The 24,021-nt window shown below is 41.4% G+C and overlaps 2 protein-coding genes across 3 annotated transcripts in view; one reads left to right on the top strand and one right to left on the bottom strand.

The window, feature by feature from the left end:
• Window positions 1-4,967, bottom strand: part of Kiaa0895 (KIAA0895 ortholog) — a 56,217-nt gene extending 51,250 nt beyond the window's left edge. Inside the window, exon 1 of the mRNA XM_004629571.2 lies at window positions 4,832-4,967. Within this exon, the coding sequence (XP_004629628.1) occupies window positions 4,832-4,945 (114 nt within the window). The 5' untranslated portion in view covers window positions 4,946-4,967. The remainder of the gene's footprint in view (window positions 1-4,831) is intronic.
• Anln (anillin actin binding protein) overlaps window positions 4,845-24,021 on the top strand; it is a 90,982-nt gene continuing 71,805 nt past the window's right edge. For both annotated transcript variants that reach the window (XM_023713479.1, XM_023713478.1), the window contains exons 1-5: window positions 4,845-4,915; window positions 13,559-13,712; window positions 16,337-16,648; window positions 20,192-20,589; window positions 21,839-22,061. In XM_023713479.1, coding sequence (XP_023569247.1) covers window positions 4,898-4,915; window positions 13,559-13,712; window positions 16,337-16,648; window positions 20,192-20,589; window positions 21,839-22,061 — 1,105 coding nt within the window. In that variant the 5' untranslated portion in view covers window positions 4,845-4,897. The remainder of the gene's footprint in view (window positions 4,916-13,558; window positions 13,713-16,336; window positions 16,649-20,191; window positions 20,590-21,838; window positions 22,062-24,021) is intronic.

Genomic DNA, 24,021 nt, shown 5'->3' with positions numbered 1-24,021 from the left:
AATGAGAATTATTTTATTTCACTGTAGTGGTGGTTGAACTCAGGGCCTTTAAACTGAGCTACTTTCCCTATCCCTTTCTCCCCTGTCCTTTTCTGATACAGGGTCTCACTATGTTGCCTTGGCTGGGCTCATACTTGCCATCTTTCTGCCTCAGCCTCCCAGAGTGTTGGGATTACAAGTGTGTACCACCACTTCCAGTTCACAAGTGATAATTTAAAAAAATACCATTTATAAAGGCAACAGCAGAAAGGCATAGGAAAAAATGACAAATGAGTTTAAAGAGCTTTATGGGAATGTTATGAATGTTTTTGGAACACATGAAAGTAGGTCTACCTGGGGATATAGCTTAGTGGCATAAGCACCTGCCTGGCAAGCACAAAGTTCCGAGTTCAATCCCTGGTACCATACACACACACACACACACACACACACACACAAAAGCTTTTATTATAGACTGGGGAGATAGCTTGGTGGTCTAAGTGGCTGCCTGGCAAGCGCAAGGACCCAGGTTTGATCCCCAGTACTGCAAACCATGCCGTTGTACCAGCCACCAAAACCATGTATAGTGGTACACGCCTGTAATCCCATTGCTCAGGAGGCTGAGACAGGAGGATCACTACGAGTCTGAGTTACATAGTGAGACCCTGTACCAAATACATAAATAAATGAAAGAATAAAAAAAAATTAAAAAGTAGATCCGTGCTAGTGAAGACACTATGTTATACTTGGGAGTAGGAAGGCTTAATATCACAAAGATGTCAGTTCTCTCCAAATCAGGTGACAAATTTAGTGCAACTCTGAGAATTTCAAGAGCCTTTTTTTCTTTCTTCTTTTTGGAGTTTGATAATCAATCCTAGGTGGAAGAATAAGGGGCAACATGGAATAAGCTAATCCTGAATTTGCTCTATTAGATATCAACCTGGTGACACTGTGGCAGAGATAGACAGCCAGAAGAACTAAAAATGAGCTTTCACATAACGCTACATGCACATAGAAAAATTCTTGTAGGGACTGAACCCAGGCCCTCATATCAGCTATGCGTTCACTCTACCATCAAGCTACATGGGCTGTATCCTACAAATTTGGTGTAAGAACAGTCAGCGGGTTAATGGGAAAAGGACAATTTAAAAATGGTTGTAGAAACAACTGGTTACCCATATAAAATACTACATCAATCCAAATAGCTGAAAGACAAAGCCAGGAAAATCCACTGCTTAAAACTTTCAAAAAAAAAAAAAAAATTCAGCTTTATGACTTCAGGGTAAAAAAGCACTTCTGGTATAAAAACCCCATATCATATGACAACAAAATAAAATACCAACTAAGCAAAGTTCTTGGCAGACTCCTTAAACACAGCTTATTTTTCCAGAATGTAGAAAACAAATAACAAAAAGCCTGTGAATCAGTGACAAGCAAGATGGAAAGTATATAAAGTTGAAAGTTAAAGAGAAGAAAAAGTGAAAGGCCAAAAAATTTACCTTCACTAGTAATTGTAGAAATGCACACAAACAAGCATGGTAACATTAAGGGCTGGTCAGATAGCTCAGTGGATTAAAGCACCTGCTTAGGCAGATACAGGGCTGGCCTTGCCCCTGGGGTATGTGATTGAGGATTGATACTAGGCATGGTGGTGTGCGCCTGTAATTCCAGCACTTGGGAGGCTGTAAACAAGAGGATCACTATGAGTTGGACCTATGTAGTGAGACCCTGTAGACTCAGTAGACCCTGTACTAAAATACAAATAAAGAAATTAAAAGGAATGGTAACATTTAAAAAATAGCCTTTAATATATATTTAGGTTTAAAATTATATATAGTATTTAAAATAGCCAATCATTATAGTTGGGCATGATGGCCTGTGTCTGTAATCTCAGCACTTAGGAGACTGAGGGAGAAGGATCACTGAACGTCTAAGGCCAGCCTGAGGTCCAGAGTGAGTTCAAGGCCACATGGAACTGCACAGCCAGACCCTGTCTCAAAAACACAACAAGAAAAAGAAAACCTATTACAGTATTGGGGAGGAAATAGAGCAACTGGTATGTTTATGAACTGATTAGAGTATAAATTGTTACAATTTTTAGGAGCAATCTATTTTCAGTATCTCATAATATTGAAATTTATTTATTCACTGATACACTAAATTCTAGGTATGTTATTCTAAAGGAAGTTTTCGTCTGTATATAAGACGACAGGAATATTGACAGCATTATGAGATTTTGAGAATGAAAACCTGGGAACAAGGCAAATGTCCATTAAAAATGATGGATATTGTACAAATTAGACTCATTTTTATATAACAAATAGAAATGAAAATAAATGAAATATAGCTGTAGCTACAATATTGAGGATGAGTCTCATAAAAATGAGACAATTTTTTTTTTTTTTTTTTTGGTCTTTTTGAGACAGGGTCTCATTAGGCAGTTCAAGCTGGCCTTGAGCTCATTTGGTAGCCCAGGCTGGTCTTTAACTCACAGCAATCCTCCTGCCTCAGTCTCCCAAGTACTGGGATTCCAGGCATGTGCCATCATGCCCAACCATGACAACAAATTGCAGAAAGATATGTGCAGTGAAAAAAAATCACATATAACATCGCATCTTACTATGGAGGCACTTTTAGATATAACAGAAGTAAAATACATATGTCCTGGGGAGTGATAAACATCAAAATCAAGATAGTTTCATCACTGAGGAACAGGAAAGCAAATAGGATTAGGAAGGTTACACAGATTTCAGTCATATGTGAGATTTTTAAAAAGTGGGTGCAAACCAGGCATCATGATGCATGCCCATAATCCCAGCATCAACAGGTGGAGGCAGGAAAATTGCAGTGAGTTGAAGACCAGCCCGAGACAGTGATTTCAAGGCCTGTCTTAAGCAAGGCCTTGACTCTTTTGTGTGTGTGTAAACTAGAAATATTTCTTCACACAATTTTTTTTACAAAAATCATTCCATTCTATAAACTGAAGAACTAATAGAAGGAGGTATGTTAGCACTGGACTGCAGCACTCTACAGAGGCTGAGGATGTAGCGGTGTCTGGCACACAGTAGGTGTTTCACACCTACAAGCTTTGTTTGCCACTCACTGCCATCATCATCATGAAGACAAAGCCCAAAGATATGGGGGCGTTGTGTAGAAATGTTAAGCCAGAGCGCTCTTGCCTGGTGCTTTAGCCCTATCTTGGCCACAGATAGTTTGGAAGGAATTAGAGGCGCTACCCTAAAGGCAAAACGGCTACATAAATCTCTAATGACTCATTCCCAACTCACACAGCCCTACCCCAAACATACCTTTTCTGTTTGCACTTGAAAAAATTCAAGGACCTTTTCTCCCTTATTGATTTGCAAGTTGCATATTCTGAGCTAAATATTAATAAGTTCATGTTACAAAATACTCCGGGGTCTCTCCCAAGAGCTCCAAGGAAGGAAGGGCAGTTGAGCATTCCTGAGCATTTAGCTGAATACAGAGGCTAAATCAGAGAGGTTCCTAATCTGGTGTTCATGAACTTTAGAAAATCGCGTTAGACAGCTTATAACTGAAGGAATGCTTTTCTAAGTAGAAGATCAGCTCTTTTTTCTTTCTTTTTAGCTCTATTTTCTAAAGCCATGAATTCCCCCCAAAATTTCAAAAACATTGGTCAGATCATTTGCTTAAAGTCTAAAGTCACATAGCCTTGGTTCCTGATGGAGTCCTGACCCAACTACTTTTTCCCTACCTCATGTCCAGAATTTGGTTTATTATAATCTATTATCGTTATAATTCAAGCGAAGGCAATTATTGGTAAAATAGTGTCTGTCATGCTTACTGACAGCTAAGATGGAAACATTGGCTAACATCTTACTTGGGCCAAATAGCACTGTTTGATTCAGCTGGTGGGTGTTACTTTTCTGATGGACAAGGCAAGAACTGTTTCTACAAGAACTAGTGAACTTGCTACACAGAAATGAACTTGGTGCGGCAAAGATGTGCCGCATTTTACACGCATCAAGCATACAATAAGCAGGAAGCCTGCACAAGTCTGTTATCCCAGCATTCTGGGAGACTGAGGCCAGAGGATCTTAAGTTGAGCCTTGTCTCAAACAGTGAAAAGGGCTGGAGACGTAGCTCAGTGCCAAGGTCTTGGGCTCAATCCCCTGCATCACAGCGGTTAAAAGAGCGCAGAGGCATAGATAAATCTAGGTTTGAAAGTGTAAGCGAGGACGGGATTTTCATTTTCCCTGGGCCAGCCTATGTCAGCGGGCGTCTTCTCTCCCCAGATCACTTCCAGCTCAAACCCCGGACAGACATGGGTAAGGCTAAAACTGTAAGATACTGGGCATCCTCGCACGGCTTCCTCTTCCAACAGCAATGCACTGGTCGCTGCCTCTGACCATCCCGGATCCCCAGAGCCGCCACAAAGGAACGGCGCCTGCAGCCCAGCTCTGGGGAGCGAGCCTGCAGCGGCGGGCCGGGAGGAGGCTTTGGAAGCGGACGTCCCCGGCAGGACTCCAAGATCCTAGCTTACACTTAGTAATGAAAGAAGGCGGGCACCTCCCAAAGCCTACTGAAAAGCTACTCGACCAGTTTAGCCGGGGCGGGGCGGCAGCTCTCGCTGGGGTGGGACTCAGACCGGGTCCCAGCTCCGCCGGGGAACTTCCGGCCCAGTGACATCACGTGACCGAGCCGCGCCCGGCCCTGCGCATGCGCACCGCTCGGGGCGCTGAAATTCAAATTTGAACGGCTGCAGAAAGCTGAGTCTGACACTGGAGGGTGAGGAAAGAGGAGCGCTGGTGGAAGGCGAATTCCCCTCTTGGGATTTGCTTTCTCCAGGAGACACACTGAGCTCCAGACTCACTTTTCTTTTCCTGAATTTGAGCCACCCTTTCTGCCGTCTCACAGTGGACACGCGACGCCTGGGGCGATGGACCCATTTACGGAGGTGAGTAAATCTGCGGCCGCGACCAGCCATGACCCCTCTGAGCGACCCCCACTCTTTCCCCCGTCGCTGTCACCCGCAGCCCACCCGCCCGAGAGCGCGTGCGCGCGTCTGCGCAGTGCGTGCGAGTGTGCGGGGTTTGGCGCCCCCCGAGCTGGCGCGGCGAGGTGCGGTCGCAGCGGCCGGCGGCTTGACGTCTCCGGCTTGCCTGCGGCGGCGTCGCCGCTCTTCCAGCTTTCCGTCTGTCTTAAACGGCGTTAGTGCAGAAGTTGTTGCAGCCCCTGTTACTGCAGCGGCCTGAGGAGCCGCGTCCCCGCGCCCTCGTCCGGGTCTGTCTCCCTGCTGGGGCTCGCGGCGCAGCCGCGCTGGAATCGCCGGCGGGGTGACGCCCAGCGCCCGGGGCTGCGCGTGCGGCCGCGGCCTGGAGGTGGCGGAGGACGCCACGGGGGGCTTCAAGCGCTTAAGGTCGCTGCTGAGGAGAGGCGGCGCGGTGCCTGGTCTTTGGATCTTCGCGCGTACCTCTGCTAACTCGCGAAGTTCCGTACACGAGACGAGCGTCTGGATTCAAAGTAAACAGTACTGCCTAGCCCAGTGTGTGAAACCAAGATTATAGTCCAAGACTCTTAGTCCAAGATTAAAAACAACAACAAAAGCAACCAAAACACCTAAAGATGTAATCAGGTTTTGTGGAATGTTAACGCCAAGCAATACCTTTCTTATAGTGTGGACTACGGTCTCTGTTGTGTGTCATGCTGAATTTTGAGAATGTACATCCACACCTGTTCTGCTGGTTTGTGTACACCTTTTTATTTTACTAAATTCCTCTTTTCTATGGGCTGTTGTGCAACGTCGAAACTGCTGGGTTTTTCTCTTTTTTTCCTATCTTTTTGGTGCGTTGTTACACTAGACTAACACTTAAATACTGTAGAATGGCATAATACAGTCCTTCAGGAGATTGTAATTACAAGTCCATAAAGGTTTCAACAGTTACAAGTTTATTTGTATTCAAAGACATTTTTTTTGTGTCAAATTTTCATTCATCATTTTGAAAGCATCAATTTGTTCACCTCACTTAAAAATTCTAATAAAAAAATCCAAGGCATATGTTTTATTAGTTGTAAAGAATAGGGCTGGTGGTACACCTAATGTCTGTCACTTACATTGAAGCTAAAAGGCATGTATTATGTTATGTAGAGTAGATCTCCTAAAGACAAGGTTATGTGTTCTCCTTGGTAACTGACAGGAAAGAAACATTTTGACAGTTGGCTAAAAAATTGTTCTTCATCTTGTTTAAAAATGTCATTCTAAAGAGAGTGGAAATCTCAGTTAAAAGAATCTTTCTGTTTAGATAATTTCAGAGTCCAGTAAGTCCAGTACTTACAAATGTTTTGGTTTAATAAGTATCACTTATATCATGAAACGTTAGCTCAGTTGCAGTTGGAATAACAGCTTTCTCGTCTTTGCCTTAATTGGTAACAAGTGAACTAGTTGAACTAGGTCCAACTTCTAGGTGCTTAATGATGGCATTGGTAACATTTTTGTACAGTGCAATGAATTTCTGGTACATTTTCTTCTCAAAAAAGAAAAAAACATTTAAAGTCATTATAGAGTGACAATCTCAAGAGCTTCTTCCTCAAAACCACTAAGTGACTTAAGAGAATTTTCTTAGTTTTTTCCCCAGGTGACCAGTGCCATCCTGCAAATGGGAAAAGAATGAATTTATTTCCATAAATCCTAGGACACATTCTGATTCTCTTGGTAACTAATCTGGAAGGGTTACAATCATCTTAAATTCTCTCTTCTTCAAACAAGACTTCCGCGTTAGTTCTTCCCACCACCTCTGCTACTGTCTAGCTCTTTGTCAGTCTTCTGGCCTTTTCTGCTTGGTGAGCTGTGACTGGATCACCGTTTGCAATTCGATTCTGCGCATCTTACTTGCGTACAATTTCTTGAGAATGTGACCTTTTTGAAGGAAGGGGCAGTTCTTTGCTGTTGAGAGGTATTTTCATCAACATCAAACACAACTAATAGTATTTTGCGGAATTAACACAGTGGACAGCCATTAAGTATGTACAAATTATTTTGTAAATCTGTTAGAACATTTTAGCGATTTTTTTCTTGGCTAATGAGAATTTCAAAATACCTAATAGTAGAATAACCCAACTCACTCATTATCTAATTTTGTCCATTATCAACATGCCATATTGTTTTGCTTTATCCTCTCTCACCTACCCCACTGCATTGTGAAGCTAATCCTAGACATCATATACAGTGGTACCTTGATTCATGAACTTTAATGTTGCCACGATTCTGGTCACAAACTATTGAATGTGAGCCAAATCAAATTTCCTCATAAGGTCATCAGTGAACTTAACTATTGAATTTGATTCAGTTCTGGTCTCATTTGGTTTGTGAGCAGAATTGTGGAAAGAATTAAGTTTGTGAACCAAGACATTAACGTAATTTCATACAGGAAATACTTTAGATACTGAAGACTTAAGGCATAATCATAATATTATTATCACACCTAAAGAATTGAAAGAAATCTTGTAGTATAGAATAGTCTGTGATTCAGATTTCCCCAAGTATAAAGGAAATACTTTTTATGTAAGTATAAAAATTATATATTTTTATACTTTATCTCTTTAAGTCTGGATCTGGACAGAGTCCACAGGGCAATGTCTAAGCAGTTCTTCATGAATCAACCATAAATAGACAAAAGACACCATCTCAATGATTCAGGGACTAACAAGCAGTTGTGGCTCAAGTGTATTATGATCAGCTGATAACATTAAAAATTTTGTTAATGGTATGAAGTTGGGCTTCTGCTTACAGTAAGTTCTTTTTTTTTTTTTTTTTTTTTTGTGGAACCAGGGATTGAACTCAGGTCCTTTCGCTTGCCACGCAAGTGCTTATTCCACTGAGCTATCTCCCTGGCCGCCAACAGTAAGTTCTTAAAAGGAGCCGTGGTTTAGTAAGAGGCAGTTTTAGTAAAATGGTTAGGAACCCAGACCCTGGATCCTGGATTTGAATCTAGTTTTGCCACTTAGCTGTGCGACTTGTATTATTTAGCCTGTGCCTCTGTCTCTCATCTGTAAAGTAGTAGAAGAAACAGAACTACCAAGTAAGGTTTTTATTTTTTAAAATTTTATTATTATTGTTATTATTATTTTATTTTGTATTTTAGGGAAGGGTCTACAGGGTATTCAGGGTCTCACTACTAGATTGAACTCCCAGTGATCTGCCTGTTTACAGGCTCCCAAGAGCTGGGATTACAGGCACGCACACCACGCCCAGTCTCAATTGCTGTCTCAGCATGCCCTGGGGGCAGGACCGGCACTACAGGCCTGGGGATCGAACCCCCACAGCCCCTGTGCCTACCAATAAGGTTTTTAAAATCAAATACATTTTATGTGCCAGACAGTCAGAAATACTTTATGTTAAGTCCAGTATAGGGTTGGGGATGTAGCTCAGTGGAACAGCACCTGCCTGATAAACATGAGGTTGTGAGGTCAATTCTGGTACCGAAAAAAGAAAAAAAAAGAAAGAAAAATAAGTTTAAATCCTGCATAATTGTTACATTATTTTTGTACTTGTTAGATGAATTTAAAACCAACTTTCTACTTTTAATATTGGTGTAAACTCAGTTTGAAGTGTCATCAAAGGTGAGAGTCATTCCATTGCAAGACTAGTACAGGGAAACCCAGAGCTTCGTGTGCCAAGTCACAATTTTTTCTTTTTTTTTCTTTTTTTTTTGAGACAGGATCTTGCCACATAGGTCAGGCTGGCCTCCAACTCACAGCATCAGCCTCCCGAGTGCTAGGGTTACAGGCATGTGCCACCAAGACGACCTGCCACAATTTTCTATATTAAAACTTTAAAGGGATAAAATATAATTAAAATCCTTTGGTGTGACTGAATACTTTATTAGCTGCTCTGATAGCTGAGGCAGGAGGATTTCTTGAGCCCAGGAGTGCAGTCAGCCTGGGAAACGCTGGAACATTCATCTCTTAAAAATTAAAAGAAAAAAAATATTCTGAAGGCATTGTTTAAAATTGTGAGAACCTCATTTTTTTCTGTGCATGCAAGCTAAGTATAAATAAATAAGGAAAAGACTGCTACTGTTTTTAGTGGAGTTTTTCTTTCCAAAATAAGTGTCTGGGTTGTATTTAAAAATCCTTAAATTCCTGATATATTCTTATTAGTAATGACTACTTACACTTACTGAGCTGTTGATTTTATGTTCTTTTGATAGTCATTTTAAAAAAATTAATGAACTTTGGTGTTTATCAGCTTGATTTATTGTGGTTTATCTATAAATCTTTAAAGTCTGGGGATTGCTGGGTGCAGTGGTGGCTCATACCTTTAATTCCTGCACTTGAGAGGCAAGGCAGGATGAGTTCTAGGCCAGGTTAGGCTACACGGTGAGTTCAAAGGCCAGTCTGAACTGTATAGACAGACCCTGTCACTAAAAACCAAAAAAAAAAAAAAAAAAAAAAAAAAGAAAAAGAAGACCAGCCTGGAAAATTTTGAATCTAATGCAAACAGTACAACACTTAATGTTTGAATGGCAAAAGCACATTCTTTTGTTGTGACCTGCCGGTCCTGGTAACTGAAGCTATTCTGACTCATAAGTATTCTAACGACTAGAGTGGAATGGGGTGTGGCCGGGAGCGAAAGCAGTCAGGCAGTTGGTGTCTGCCGATGATACCAGGGGGAATATTGTCAGTTTTGAATTTTGTAACAGTATGATCACATTTTAGTTTGTTGAACAAGACTTTATTTACAGGGTGAAATCTTGTGTTTTAGAAAACATTAGATTCATAAACTACTCTTTCAGTGACACAGCACCTTGATTTTAGTGTCCCTAATTTTAATGAACTTTAAATCAGAAGTCTAAGAAGAGAGTTGAGGCTTGTTCCAAATTTAGCACATGTTCCTTATGCATGCTCAAAGGATTCCTTAAACATTATTCCATTTAAAGAGTTAGATCAAAAGTCGTTTAATTCCTCAATTTGCACTATTATATCTTTAAATATAGGATGGTTATAATCTGATTCCCTCCTTTCGTTGTGTATATTTGAAAGAAAATAAATTGTTTTATACCATGCTGGTCAAATAGGAATACCATTTAATTCAGGTAAGAAAAGAGAAGTAATCATGATTTTATGGAATGCCTAAGATTTGGATTTAAAACTATATCTAGATGTTTATTTTATTTTTATTTTTGGAGACAGAATGTCACTATGTAGTTCAGACTGGCCTTGAACTCACTGTGTATCCCTGGCTGGCCGTGAACCGCAGTGATTCTCCTGTCAGCCTCACAAGTGCTGTGATTATAGGTGTGCGCCATCATGCTAGCTATGGGTGGATAATTAAATAAAACATGAGGTTAGCATTTCTTTCTTTTTCTCGTAGGAAGAGTCCTATGAAAGGACTTTAATATGTTATCTCTTGCTACTTGCCCTCATCACAAATCCAAGGGGCTGTATTAGTTTGGTTGCTGTAATAAATCACTACAAATTTAGCAGCTTAAAATAAAGCATATTTAATTATCTTTTAGCTGTGCAGGTCAAAGGTCCGAAGTGGATTTTTCTGGAGTTAAAATCCAGGCGGCTTCAGAGGAAAATATGTGCCTGCTTTTCCAGCTCTGGGGAGCCCTCTTGCTCCCTGGGTGTGGTCCCCTTCACCTTCAGAGCCACCAGCCACCTACTTTATCCTCTTTCTATCAATGTATCTTTCCCAACTCTGACTTTTCTGCCTCTGTCCCTCTTTTCCTTTGTAACCTGGGCGATTACTTGGGCCCACCCAGATAAACCAGGATAATTTCTCCAAGATTCTTAATCACATGAGCAAAGTCCCTCATGCCGTAAGGTAACAGCTACAAGTCAGAGGGTTAGGATGGAAAATCGTTATTTTCCTTATCAGATTGACGTAAGAAACACTTTGTTTCTCAGGATTCACTGGGTCGCAGTTTGTATTGGGCTCAGCTGGGCTGTTCTTCAGCTTGTCGTGCCGGGAGCATAAGGATGTGCCTGCGTTCTGGCAGTGGCCCGGGACCGAAGCATGTGCCTAGGCGCATGCTGGCTGTCAGTGGAGTGGTGATTTGCAGCAGGCTAACCCTGGGATTTCTCAGGTGGGGCAGCAGTCTAAGAGAGGGAGAGCAGAGAGCACAGTACTCCTTCAGGAGGATAAGAAGTCACACAGAACGCTACATTGTCTGTGCCATTTTTTTATTGGCCCAGGTAAATTGCAAGGTCAGCCCAAATTTAAGGTTAGGGAAACTTATTATACCTTTTGGTGGGAGCAAGAATTTATGGCCATTTAAAATATTTTTGTTGTTTCGCTTTGTTTTTTTTTTTTTTTTTTTTTTTTTTTTTGAGACAGTTCAGGTTGGCCTTGAACTCACTATGTAGCCCAGTTTTTTTTTTTTTCCCGAGCTATCATTTATTAATCAATTAATTATTATTATTTTTTAATGCTTGCATTCATTTATTTACTTAGAGATAGGCTCACACCCAGGCTGGTTTTGAACTCACAGCAGTCCTACCTCAAGAATGCGGGGATTATAGGCATGTACTGTCTCACCCAGCCCTAGAATCTTGTGATTATCCTTATGCCTTATTCCTTAATATTCTTAAATCTGTGATGAATTTTTTTTTAAACCAGAGCTATCACTCCAGATATATTTGGCCCAGTTGAATTATAACAACTCTTCTACAGTTTTTAAGTTTGTAACTATAGATACACTAATCATTTTTTTTTTTTTTTTTTGCATGGAACCAGGAATTGAACTGAGGCCCTTGTGCTTGCCAGGCAAGCGCTTATTCTACTGAACTATCTCCCAGCCCCTAATCTGAACTTTTTATAGGTCAATTAGCAGAGATCTCTTATAATAAAAATCAGAGGGAATAAAAACCTTTTACTCATGATCTATATTTTCTTCTATATTTTAATTTGCTTTGTTTTGGGGCAGGGTTGCAGGGTCTTACTATGTAGCCCACAGTGACCTTAAAGTCATGGCAGTCCTCCTGCCTCAGCCTCCCAAGTGCTGGGATTACAGATTGCACTACCACACCCAGCTTCTGTATTTCATTGTATCTTAATAATTTTGGCAACTCCATGCCTTCTTCTTTTATTTAGCCTCAGACTCAGTCATCTCTGTAACTTCCATCATCTGCTCAGATTTTCACACTATTAAAATTTAACATAGTTGGTCCAGCATTGAACTTTCATAAGATTTGGTTCCAACATCTTGACAAGCTTTTAAATAATTTCCAACATTGTGTCCCTCAGTGCCCCAAGGGCCTGTTTATAGTCCTTATTTGCATTTTCAAAGGCCAAGTGTAACAGAATAATCTGTGTGTTTGTGAATGGGCAATCTGTCAGCAGACTGCCTCCAATAATCTAGCAAGGAACTGGGCCCAAGGCTCTTGGGAGTCCTGTAAAATACGTGAAAGACTGAACTCGAGTGCCCCCTTTGGGAGCGGTAGCCCAGGCCCATCTCATCATCAGATATATTCATGCGCACGCTGCATCAGGATATGTCAGTTGCCATGAGTTGTGCTTAAGGCCCTGCTCCTGGTGGCGTATCTTGCGTAATACTCTAGCCGCCCCATTTCTGCCTGCTTGTTCAGGGGTAAGCTCCTGTAGCTGCTCATTGAAATACAGATACTGCCCTGCCCCCTGCCGGTAGAAAGGAATAGACAAGGCGATTAATATCTTGGGCCATATGCACAGCTCCTAAAGTGAACTCTCAGAGCCCCTGTGTAAGTTGTCCCTGGACTCAAGTGATCCTCCCATGTCACCCTTCTGAGTAGCTGGGACAGCAGGCCTGTGCCACCACAGCCAGGTGGCCAAGGGAGGGGAGAAGGGGGAAGCTGCTTCCCTGCCGCAGTGCTCCCCTGCTGGCGAAGCGCAGCCACCTCATTTCACCCAGCCTAGATCCCACACCCTGATGATGACCGTGCCACTATCTTGGGCATGTTCTGTCATCCTCTAAACATTCGGGGGGGGCAGGCCACGAAAGTCTCTTTACTCTCTTCTTGGTTTTTCCTTTTTCCCTGCTCAAGGGGAACAGTAACACCAGCGGCAATTGCAGCGCATGTGGATTCCAACCCAGATTTCACCAAACTCCACGTTGAAAGGGTGTCTAGGCAATCTATCCTCCCCAGTATGAGAGACAGCTGTGTTAGGCTGAAATGTTGCAGTCAGCCAGACAGCTGGGACCTTGAGCGAGGTGGTGCAGAAGAGGAGGATGAACCCCAGTGGTGGCTGGAGACTGGTTTGAACAGCCGTCTTCTGGCTTCCTTCCTCAGGGCTCCTCCATGTTATTTCTGCCCCTCTCCCACTCTGGTGGGTCTTACCCTCCAGGTCTCAGAGCCCCTGTTCCAGGTGCCGGCTGCCCCCAGATACCTTTTATTAGCAAGCAAGAACCACAGGGGGATGGGTAGTACCCATGTAATCTCTGTAATGATTTTGAGCTTGGGGTGATGTTTGGTGAATCTGACCTTAATTACTTGAGATTTTACTTTTGAAATGTATTTAACTATTACTCTATATAATATTTAATGTTTTAGATGCCTGAATTTTGGTGAACTTTTGACTAAACTTGTATTTTAACACTTTGATATGTTGTATATGTAGAAACTGCTGGAAAGAACCCGTGCCAGGCGGGAGAACCTGCAGAGAAAAATGGCTGAGCGGCCCACGGCTGCTGCCCGGTCTGCGGCCCATGCCAAACGACTCAGGGAGCCTCTCTCAGAAGCAAGTAACCAGCAGCCCCAATCTGGTGGTGAAGGTAAAACACTTGTGGGGGGAAGTGACATTTGCAGCTCTTGAGCATAACATGCAAATGGGTGCTTGTGGACAAAGATCATAGCCACTAGAGGGCAGAGTGGCCTTGTATTTTATTTCAAGATGTTATATGAGGCCTACAACTCTCAGGCAAGAGCAGTTTCTTTTTTTTTTTTAAATTGGTACTGGGGATCAAACTCAGGACCTTGCACTTTTCAGGCAGGTGCTTCAGCCACTGAGCTATTTCCCCAGCCTTTTGTTTTTTTTTTTTTTTAAATTTATGTATTTGGTACAAGGTCTCTCTGCACATCCTGGACTCGTAGTGATCCTCCTGTCTCAGCTTCCCCAGTACTGGGATTACAGACGTGCAACACCCTGCCTGGTTTGGTGGCTGGCTCCATGGGCCTGGGTGGGGCCAACATGGCTGTGGTATCGGGGATCGAACCCGGCTTCTTGCCGCTTGCCGGACAGGTGCTTAGACCACTGAGCTATCTCCCTGGCCCAGGAGCAGTTTCTTTGTAACAAGTATTTCCAACTGATTGATTAAGCTTCATATTCTTCAATTCGATTATCCTTAAAACCCCCAAGGGAAGGAAACTAAAGAGTAACACACTGCAGTGGTGTAGAGTTTTTCACCCCAATAGTGACAGCATAGCTGGCTGCTCTGGTGGTGTCTCTGGCATGAACAGGGCAGCAGAAAGCAGCCTGGGTGTACATGCCCAAAGTACGTTTTCTTACTGCGTTAGCTGAACCAACTTGCTAGGGCTGGGCTCCATGCTTAGACTTTTTTTAATCTCCGGGAATGCAGGAATGAAGAAACAAAAACAAGCCACACACACATTTGCACCTGGAATCTTCTGTTCTTTCCCAAACCCTGGCATCTCTAGCCAGCATCAGCCTGTGTGCTGGAGCAATGATCCGGAAAATAGTCTGTGGATAACAACCTTCCTTAGTACTATTTTAACAAACTTAAAATATAGGAAAAGGGCATGACAGATGACAAAACCAGCGCTATAGAAAACAAGGAGGCAGGGGCTGGCTCATTTAGTTTGGAAGCCAGCAATAGAAGGAGAACATATTATCATATGTTGATACTTTTTGTTTGTTTGTGTTTATACATTTTGAAGGGAAATGTGCATCCTGCATTATATTTAATTGCATATTTTGGATATTAAGTAGGAGCCTGAGAACTGGCCCTAGTCTAGGGTCTTCTGTTTTCATTGTGATTATGGAGTACTTCTGAGAGTATTATATATTTGAAAACTAGTGCTGGGAACTTCATTTTTTTTTTTTTTTTTTTTTTTTTTTTTTTTTTTTTTTTTTTTTTGAGACAGGGACCCAGCCCAGGCTGGCTTTGAATTCATGGTGATCCTCCTGCCTCATCCTGCTGCAATCACAGGCATGCACCGCCATGCCCAGCTCTCATTTTGATATTCAAATGAAATTACTATCTTATAGAAGAACTGTACGCTTGGAGAATCCTTAATCTCCAGATGTTTCATATTAAAACAGGAGTGCTTTAAAAAATGATAGAAGAAGGGGCCGGGGAGATGGCTCAGTGGAATAAGTGCTTCCCTGGCAAGCGCAAGGGCCTGAGTTCAATCCCCAGTTCTGCCAAAAAAAAAAAAAAAAAAAAAAAAAAAAAAAAAGATGAGTTTCTAGACTGACCCATAGGTGAGCTAGAAAGGACAAGGAAGTGTTGTGTGTGTTTAGTTACATTGTTGAGCACAACCATGACTTCCACTGATACGACTGTGGTTACTGCCAAAAAGAACACTTGGAGATGCCAATGAGATGATCCTGTATGAAAGTCACTTTCTTTTAAACATATTTTCAAGAGATATATTGGAAGTCATTTTTAGGTGGAAATAATATGCCTTTGTTTGGACAGCTCCTTTTTATTATTTTTATTTTTGTGGTACCAGGACTCAAACTTGGGACCTTGCACTTGCCAGGCAGGTGCTTAGACCGCCGAGCTATCTCCCCAGCCCCTAAGATGTGAATTATTGATCACTGTATTGGTGACTTTGTCTGGTTTTGACCAGATAATTCAGTTGCTTATTCTGACCTCTGCCTCTCTTCTCAAGCTCCAGCCAGGTGCTCTTCTACCCTAGTTTATTATTATCCATGAAAGATTATTTCATATACAGAAATCCCATTTTCTACCCTCAGCTCAGTGTATGACTCGATGGGTAACTTTATTTCTCCAGACTTGACTTTTTTTTTTACCTGCATACGAAGTAGTGGGTAAAATCCCTTGCTGCACTTGCTTATTCAGTGTGCATTCGCTTTCTTTCCCTGTTGGAGGAATGTTAAAACTTCCTCTGTTAAACCCACATGCAGAAACTTGCAGACCACATAAGTAGAATTATGGCTATGTTTGAAGATACTAGTTAAATTTTCATTATGGGTTTTAAAGCATAAGTTACATGTTCATTTAAAAGAAGTCTTTCAAATTAGATTTCTGAGTTACTGAAAGAATGGCATTTTTACACATCTTGGGGCTAAAACATTTAAACTAAGTATTAGAGAAACATAATGTTTTATTAATTTGTTAAGTACCTACTTGAAGATTTTCATGCTGTGAGAAATTATAGAATTTACAATGTTTTGTTGTTTTTAATCCAGAGAAATCTTGTACAAAGCCATCACCATCAAAAAAGCGCTGTTCTGACAACACTGAAGTAGAAGTTTCTAACTTGGAAAATAAGCAGCCACTTGACACAGCTGCTGTGAAATCTTGTTCTCCCAGCCTTGCATCTCCTCAGGCACAGCCGGCAGCACCTGCTGGGCTCAGGGACTCCGTGGCTGTCCCAGCGTCACTGCTGGGCCCAGAGAGAAAGCTCAACCCGAGTCTGGAAGCAGCTGCAGGCTCCTCTGTTAAAACCCGCATGCAGAAGCTCGCAGAGCAGCGGCGCCGCTGGGATAACGATGCCACAGGTATCAGGGACCTGGGTGCAGTTGTCTGTAATCCTCTCCCTAAGATGGAACGTGGAATTTCAAAATTGTATCAGTTAATACATGAAAGTCATATGCTTTTGTTTTTCTATACTCAGAGCATCCTTTGTTTGCAAATGGTTTCTAGTACCAGTAGTATATTTATGAAGTGTTTATATTCTCATCGAAGTAGACAGGGGTTAGGGTCACTTCAAGCACCTGGCTAAGAAAGCTGCCCTTGGTCCGGCAGCTAAAATTCAGTCTACTAATTTGATGCTAGGACTCTAATTTCAACTGCCCTGACCTGGCTGTTGTCTCGCTGAAGCCAGTACCATGCAGATGGTTTATGGCAGTGATGACGCACCTTGTAGAGCTTTCAGTGATACAGGTAGCATGTTGTGGCAAGCGTGCCCTAGGTTCCCCGCCACTGGCTTAGGGTGTTGTTTAGTAAGGTGCCAGTTCCTTCTGGTAGTGGATGAGCTTAAGTGTATTTTTGTGTAAAGCCCAAGGAGTCAAATGAGTAAATATACCTACATGAACAGATGGATGTGCTGTTTTTGCCATTTCTCTTTTATAGAAAATATCAATGGGTATCGGAATGCAAATATTTACTTATTTATTTATGGCTGGTTCAGCCTGCCAAGGTGGCAGGGCTGGCATGGCATTTGAACTGTGGTCCCTGTGTACTTACTTAACTTGCCTAAGCAGGTGCTTTAGACTGCTGAGTTATCTCTCCGGCTCTCTTAATTTAAAAAGAAAAAGACGGTCATTTAACATGTGGTCAGAGACCAAAACATTCTAGAGTGTGAGGATTGCAGTGGCGTTGATTGTTTGGAAAACAGCTGCTAAAACATGCCTGCCTTAGTAACAGTACATCTCATGAAAGCACCATATCTTTTCTGATTTTAAGAAATGAGACTTCTGAATGTAATGTTGATGAGAATGTCTTAGTGAATCCTAAATAGGGCTGTGGGTATAAGCTCAAATGTTTTTTTTAGGACTTACACTGAAATATAATTTATAGTCTTCCTATAGAAACTAGCTAGATGAGCCAGAGATCTGTTATATGGGCTCCTAAAACATGACCATAAGCTCGTCTTCCTCTTTGACACAGTGCTTATTCTTTGAAAGGTGCTCGAAGTAGGTAGAAGGGTGTTGTAGCTGGTTACTGGCTCAGGCCTGTAATCCCAGCACTCTGGAAGGCTGAGGCGGGAATATTGCAAGTTCAAGCCTAGTTTGGGGGATTTGGTGACATAGTGAGCATGGCTGAAGGAAAGATTCAGGGGTATGGTTCAGTCCTCAATGGGCAAAAATAAGAAAAAGAAAAAAGAAAAGGTATTGGAGGGAAGGTGACCAGAGAAGCTTCTGTGGAGGACACAGAGGCCAAGAAGCTGGGCTTTGAAGGACACCTGGCTTTAGAGAATGGAAATAATCTAGGTAGAAAAAGGTGATGTAAGGGGCCTGGGAGATGGCTCAGTGGAATAAGTGCTTCCCTTTTTTTTGAATTTCTAATTTTAATTTTTTAAAGGAATCTGTACAATTTCTGTTGTAATTTGTATTTCCATGAACAATGTAGACATAATCATTTTCTGCCACAGCCTTGCAAGTGTTTGTTATTATTTGATTTTTTTTTTTTTTTTTTTTTTTTTTGAACCGCGGATGGAATAAGTGCTTCCCTGGCAAGTGCAAGGGCCTGAGTTCAATCCCCGGTTCTGGGGAAAAAAAAAAAAAAAGGTGTTGTACGAGAAGCCCAGAGATAAATAGCTGTATCATGCAGGTGGCAGGAAAGCAACACATAAGTTTGGAAAGGAATGACGGTCCTAGCAGAGTTTCCATCAGTTGGTATTTTAGAAGATCAAGGAGGGAGGAGACAGGGCAGGATCTGGAGGAGGAAGACCAGCTGAAAGGCCAGTGCGTAGCCAGGTGCTTGATCATGAAGGCCTGTGCCAGTGAAGGGGAGCTGGCTGTAAGCTTCGGAGAAAAAATCTACAGGGCTTGATTGCTGGAGGGTGAGTGAGAGGGAGGAAGCGGACGGCTGCCTGGCCTCAGGGCTGGGTAGTCTGAGACGTCGTGTTTGGGGCAACCTGGGCTTCAGGGGTGCCATTTGGGATGCGCGTGAGAAAGCCAACTGGGGCAGCTGTATGTGGGAGGCCATTGAGGATGGGTGGGCCCCAGAGACAAAAACGCTCAGAGATGATGTGATGAACAGAAAGGAAATAATATATTTTAGAAATGTTAAGAAATAGGAGACCTGCATGATACATACTGGTATCTAGTGATAATAGCAAACCAACTGCAGGGCAGAGATTACAGGTTTAATGGCGAGTGAATATTGTATAAGAAAGAGGATGCTTAGTTCTTTCTTTCTTTCTTTCTTTCTTTCTTTCTTTCTTTCTTTCTTTCTTCATACATGGGATTGAACCTAGGAACTGTGCTGGGGCTTGACCCTAGCCGTATGTATGTATGTATATATGGACATATATGTGGACGTATGTGTTTTTTAAAATTTTGAGATAAGGTCTCATTAAGCTGCCCAGGCTCAGCTCAAACTTGTGGCCCTCCTTCCTCCACCTTCCAGAATGCTACTACTGTAGGCTGCACCACCATGACTGACTGCTTATGTTATGTTCCAGATGAAAGGGACCTGAGCCTATTTATGTCCAGAGAGGACAGACTTTGTAGAAAAGAAGAGTGGTGATTTGGAGCAAGATTTCTGAAGAGGTTTTAGAGAGGGTAGGACTGAAATTAGGTGGGGGTGCAAGCCTTGGACAGAAGGATGATTACCTCTTCCTTTGAATTTGTGGCACAGGAAGTGCATGAACCTCGGCTTCCCTCTGTATCTATGTGCACACAAACCTAGAACTTTCTTCAGCTAAGTGTTACTATTTGGATTACCTACAGGCGAAATAGTTGTGCAGAAAAACTAACTTGGCCTGACTGTGCTATCTGAACAGTAACTACTAGCCTCATGTAACTATGTGTAAAATTAAGTAAAATTTAGGTTTTCAGTTAGCCCGCCACATTTCAGGTGCTCACTAGCCACATGTGGCTTGTGATTATTGTGTTGAGTAGCATAGATATAGGACATCTCCATCATCTTAGGAAATTCCACGCCACAGCATTGGTCTAGTTCATTTTTAAAACAAAAGTTCTTGTAGGTAGGATACATAATCTTAAATTAATGTAGTATTATAGCAGCATGAATTACTTCTAAAAATATAACCTAAACATTTGGTATGCTATAGCATTCATGATCTATCAGAAATTCAAGAAGATGTTAACAGTGTTTTCTTTTTTTATTTAAATATTTTTATTTATTTATTTTTTTTATTTTTCAACAAATATTTTTTTTTTTAACAGTGTTTTCTTTTAAAATTTGGGTAAGCATGGTTTGATTTGAAAAGATAACACATTTAAGTAGTGTGGTATATCATGCATGCAAGAATTTTTTAGTGGTTCTTAAGCCTACTAATCTAGTTTTAGCACATTCTATGGAATGCTCTTGTTATTGCACACTGTAAGAATAACTCTTCACCATTTTTCTAGAAACATTTTCAGATGATGTGCCCCCAAGCTCCCACCTCTCTCCAGTGCCATCCAAGGAAAAGGTTTCCTCCCCCCCCAAGTCTCCCATTTCTGGGGCATCAGCAGCCCCGATTGGGAGAAGGGGCCGCCTGGCCAACCTTGCTGCCACCATTTCCTCCTGGGAAGATGATGTAAGTTACTCATCTGCAAAGCAAAACAGTGGACTAGAACAGCCTGGTACCACTTGTTTATCCAAATTTTCCTCTGCAAGTGGAGCATCTGCTAGGATCAATAGCAGCAGTGTTAAGCAGGAAGCTACATGCTGTTCCCAAAGGGATGGCGAAGCAGCTTTGAACAAAGCCTCATCCTCCAGTGCTGCTGCTGCCTCTGTGCTTCACGCCTCAGTTTCCAGCTCTGTGGTGAGTTAATACCATTTTGGCCTTGGGAATCATTTCCTTTCTACTTCTTTTGCTGCTAGAGGCTATGATATACCTGTATGTAGGTGTGTATTTTATAGTGTGTATGTATGGTGTGCTTGTATGTATTTGTATGTATTTATATGGATTTTTAGGATACTAGTTTCATAGAAAGTGAAAATCATAAACTTGGTAACCTATCTTAAGATAAGTGGACATTTTGAAACTGAAATCACTAATTAAATGCTAATCTCAAGTTTCTAATGAGCGAGTCTCTTCTTGGTCAAAGGGATCACTGGAAGTGAATTTCCCCATTAGAATGCTTTGTGGATATGTGTAAGATACTACATTTATTTCTCAGAAGCCCTAAACCAGTGGGTAGATGCGTCCAGGATGGCAAATTGCTGAACAGGAATGTGAGGGGTGACACTTTCACTGTGCGTCTTTTTTTTTTTTTTTTTTTTTTTTTGTGCGTCCTTTTGAAGTGCTTGAAACTTTTGCTTTATACCTGCTTCATTTCAGTAGTTAACAGTCTGACAAGGAAGGAGAAAGAGAGTTGTGTTCCTCATGACTTTTAGTGTGGCGAGAGGCTCTGCACTTAGACCTGTGTTTGGTCCCAGTCTGCCACATAATCTGAAGTGTGATAGATTGACTTGGTATAAATAAAAATTACTTAAATATAGATTACTTAATTTTACAAAACCATATTTTTCTGTATGTAAAGTGGGGGAAGATAGGGTTACTGTGGAGGGTAAATAAGGCAGTATGCGTAAAGCACTTACTATAATTCCTGGCAGTATCCTAAGTACTTAAGAATTTCTTAGAATTAGGCATCAAGTACCTGATACTGTGAGGATCACTGATCTGAAAATCTGAAGTTGCAGTGCCTCAAAATCTGTGACTTTCTGAGCACTAACATGATATAAGTAGAAAATGCCACACCAACTAGCTTTCCCTCCTGAACTTACTGAAAATGTGTAAAATGACCATCGAACCACGACTCTAAGCTGTCTGAAACATAAATGCATTTTCTGTGTAGAATTGGGTTCCATTGCCAAGCTATCTGATTGCAAATCTTCCAAAACCTGAAGAATTTGAAATCTCAAATGCTTCTGGTCCTGAGCATTTTGGACAGGAGATACTCAACCTGTGTCTTGTGAGCTGTGTTAACTAACATACAAATACAATTGTTTTTGTAGGGTTCCCTGAGATATTATGAAGGTTGCTTACCCTAATTTGTATTGTGTTTCAGAAAGCTGCTGCTTCCCCTGTGAAGTTGTCAGCATCCAACACCAGTGCTAAGAACTGTGAACTACAAAATCCTGAGGTGCTGCAAAACACCGTTAGTCCTCAGCAAATTGAGGAGTCAAAACCTGCCAGGAAGTCCGCCTTATCCCAGGGAGTTGGGCCCAAAGAAGAGGGAAACAGAGAAATTTATCTGCAGTCTCAATCTAAAGACAAATCTACAACTCCAGGTTACGTCTTTTAAAAAAATCTAAAGCTGCTGCTCTCTATATTCAAAGTTCTATGCTCAGCAGTTTCAATATCAGGTCGAGGCTGGTAGTGTTGGTTTGCCTGGAGGCGTTCTCTGTTTTTTTATGTGGGAGGAGTGTACACAACTGGAAATCACATTTTAGGAGTTTAATGGAGAGACACTTTCGGAACCAAGTGTACAGTAGTGTTTCTCAGCCTTCACTCTGAAGTCACCCCACTAGCAGAGAACAATGAGCAGCCATTAAACTGACTCCACCGCCAGCTATATATTCATTTCTTTTTTTTGAGACAGTCTCACAATGTAGTCCAGGCTGGCCTTGAACTCACAGTGATCCTCTTCATTCAGCCCCCAAAGTGCTAGGATTATAGGTGTGCACTATGTCCAGCTCTCTTTTCTTATTTTCCTTCTTTCTTTCTTTCTTTTTTTTTTTTTTTTTTTTTTTTTGAGAGATAGTCTCAATAGGTAGTTCAAGCTGGATTCGAACTCATTATGTAGTCCAGGCTGGCTTTGAACTTGTGATCTTCCTCCCTCAGTTTCCTAAGTAGTGGGATTACAGGTGTGTACCACTACACTTGGGTCCAGTTAGTTATATTTTCCTGTGTGTACATTGTGTATGCATGTGTACATGTGGAAGCCTACATTTCTTATCTTGGTAAACTGATGCCCCATGAAAGGCCATGTTTATCTGTGGTAATTTATATCCTCTGGTACTTTCCACATACTATTGGCTAAAGAATGCAGGATTAAAAAGTGTGGTAGAAATATACAGTAATAGAATGTAATTTGAGCTATATTCCTTTTCATGGAGAAGATGATTTTAATTCTAAAATTTAGCTTCTTGAAAACATAGTCCTTCTAAAAGCTATTAGCACATAGGGGAAGTTGGCAGTAAGTTAACAGTAGGGAAGCTGGTAGTTATTGGTAAATGAAAACCAGCAATCAGTTTTCAGATGAACTAAAACAAGAATTTCTGTCTCTAGTACCATCACTGTGACCAAAAAAACAAAAGAAACCATAGCAAGATTCTCAATATGGAATAGGACTAATCCGTGCTAAAGACTAAAAGCTGAGATAAGAAACATTCTTAGTTCCAGGGTTTAGCCAGAGCACTTTACACTGTACTCTGTACAGGGCCTCGAAGATACCTAGTTTAGAGGTTTGTCTCCTAAACAGACCCCACTTGAGATATGGCATGAAGTGATTGTCAGTGACAGGTGGAGTCTTCACACTGGGCGCAGGCCAGGTTCTGACCTTTGCTTTGTCGCTCTGTAAATAAAGTTTTATTGGAACATAGCCACATCCATTTATCGTTGTATTTTTTTGTGGTTGCTTTTATACTGTAATGCAGAGTTAAATAGCTGCAGCAGAGACCATGTTGCCTGGAAAGGCCAAAATATTTACTGTTTGGCTCTTTACAGGAAAATATCTGTACGTGTCTTATACAGCTAGGTCTATTTTTAAATAATACAACTCTAGAACTCTTGATGGAGGATGTAATGTATACCCCGTTTGCCCTGCTGGAAATGTACTATATTTTACATCATTTCAAGTAAAACCTTACAAAATGAAGACTTACTTTTGGTAACATGGATAATCACTTTCTTTTGAGGGAGGAAGGAAAAATACCCAGATATTTACTTGTTTAATTTCGCGAAAGCAAGGAAGATAAATTGAACTATAGAAATGTAAATAGTTGGAAGTTATCATAACCAGGACACTTATTAGATTTATTTGTATACTACACTCAATTTCTTATCACTTAAATTTTGATTGTTCAGTTTGGAAGTTTTATCCCCACTGCTCTCTCTATGTTTTTAACATTTTAAGGGATTTTTTTGGTTTTTTTTCTGGCACTAAGCATTGAGCACAAGGCCTGTACATGCTATATTAAGTGCTCCACCATGAGCTACATCCCCCATAAGTTTTGTTTTTAAAATAAC

This window comes from Octodon degus, unplaced genomic scaffold (genome assembly GCF_000260255.1).
Source record: "Octodon degus isolate 3935 unplaced genomic scaffold, OctDeg1.0 scaffold00031, whole genome shotgun sequence".
Classification (NCBI taxonomy): domain Eukaryota; kingdom Metazoa; phylum Chordata; class Mammalia; order Rodentia; family Octodontidae; genus Octodon; species Octodon degus.
The sequence above is the reverse complement of the archived record's forward strand: the minus strand, read 5'-3'. Positions and strand labels throughout refer to the sequence as shown.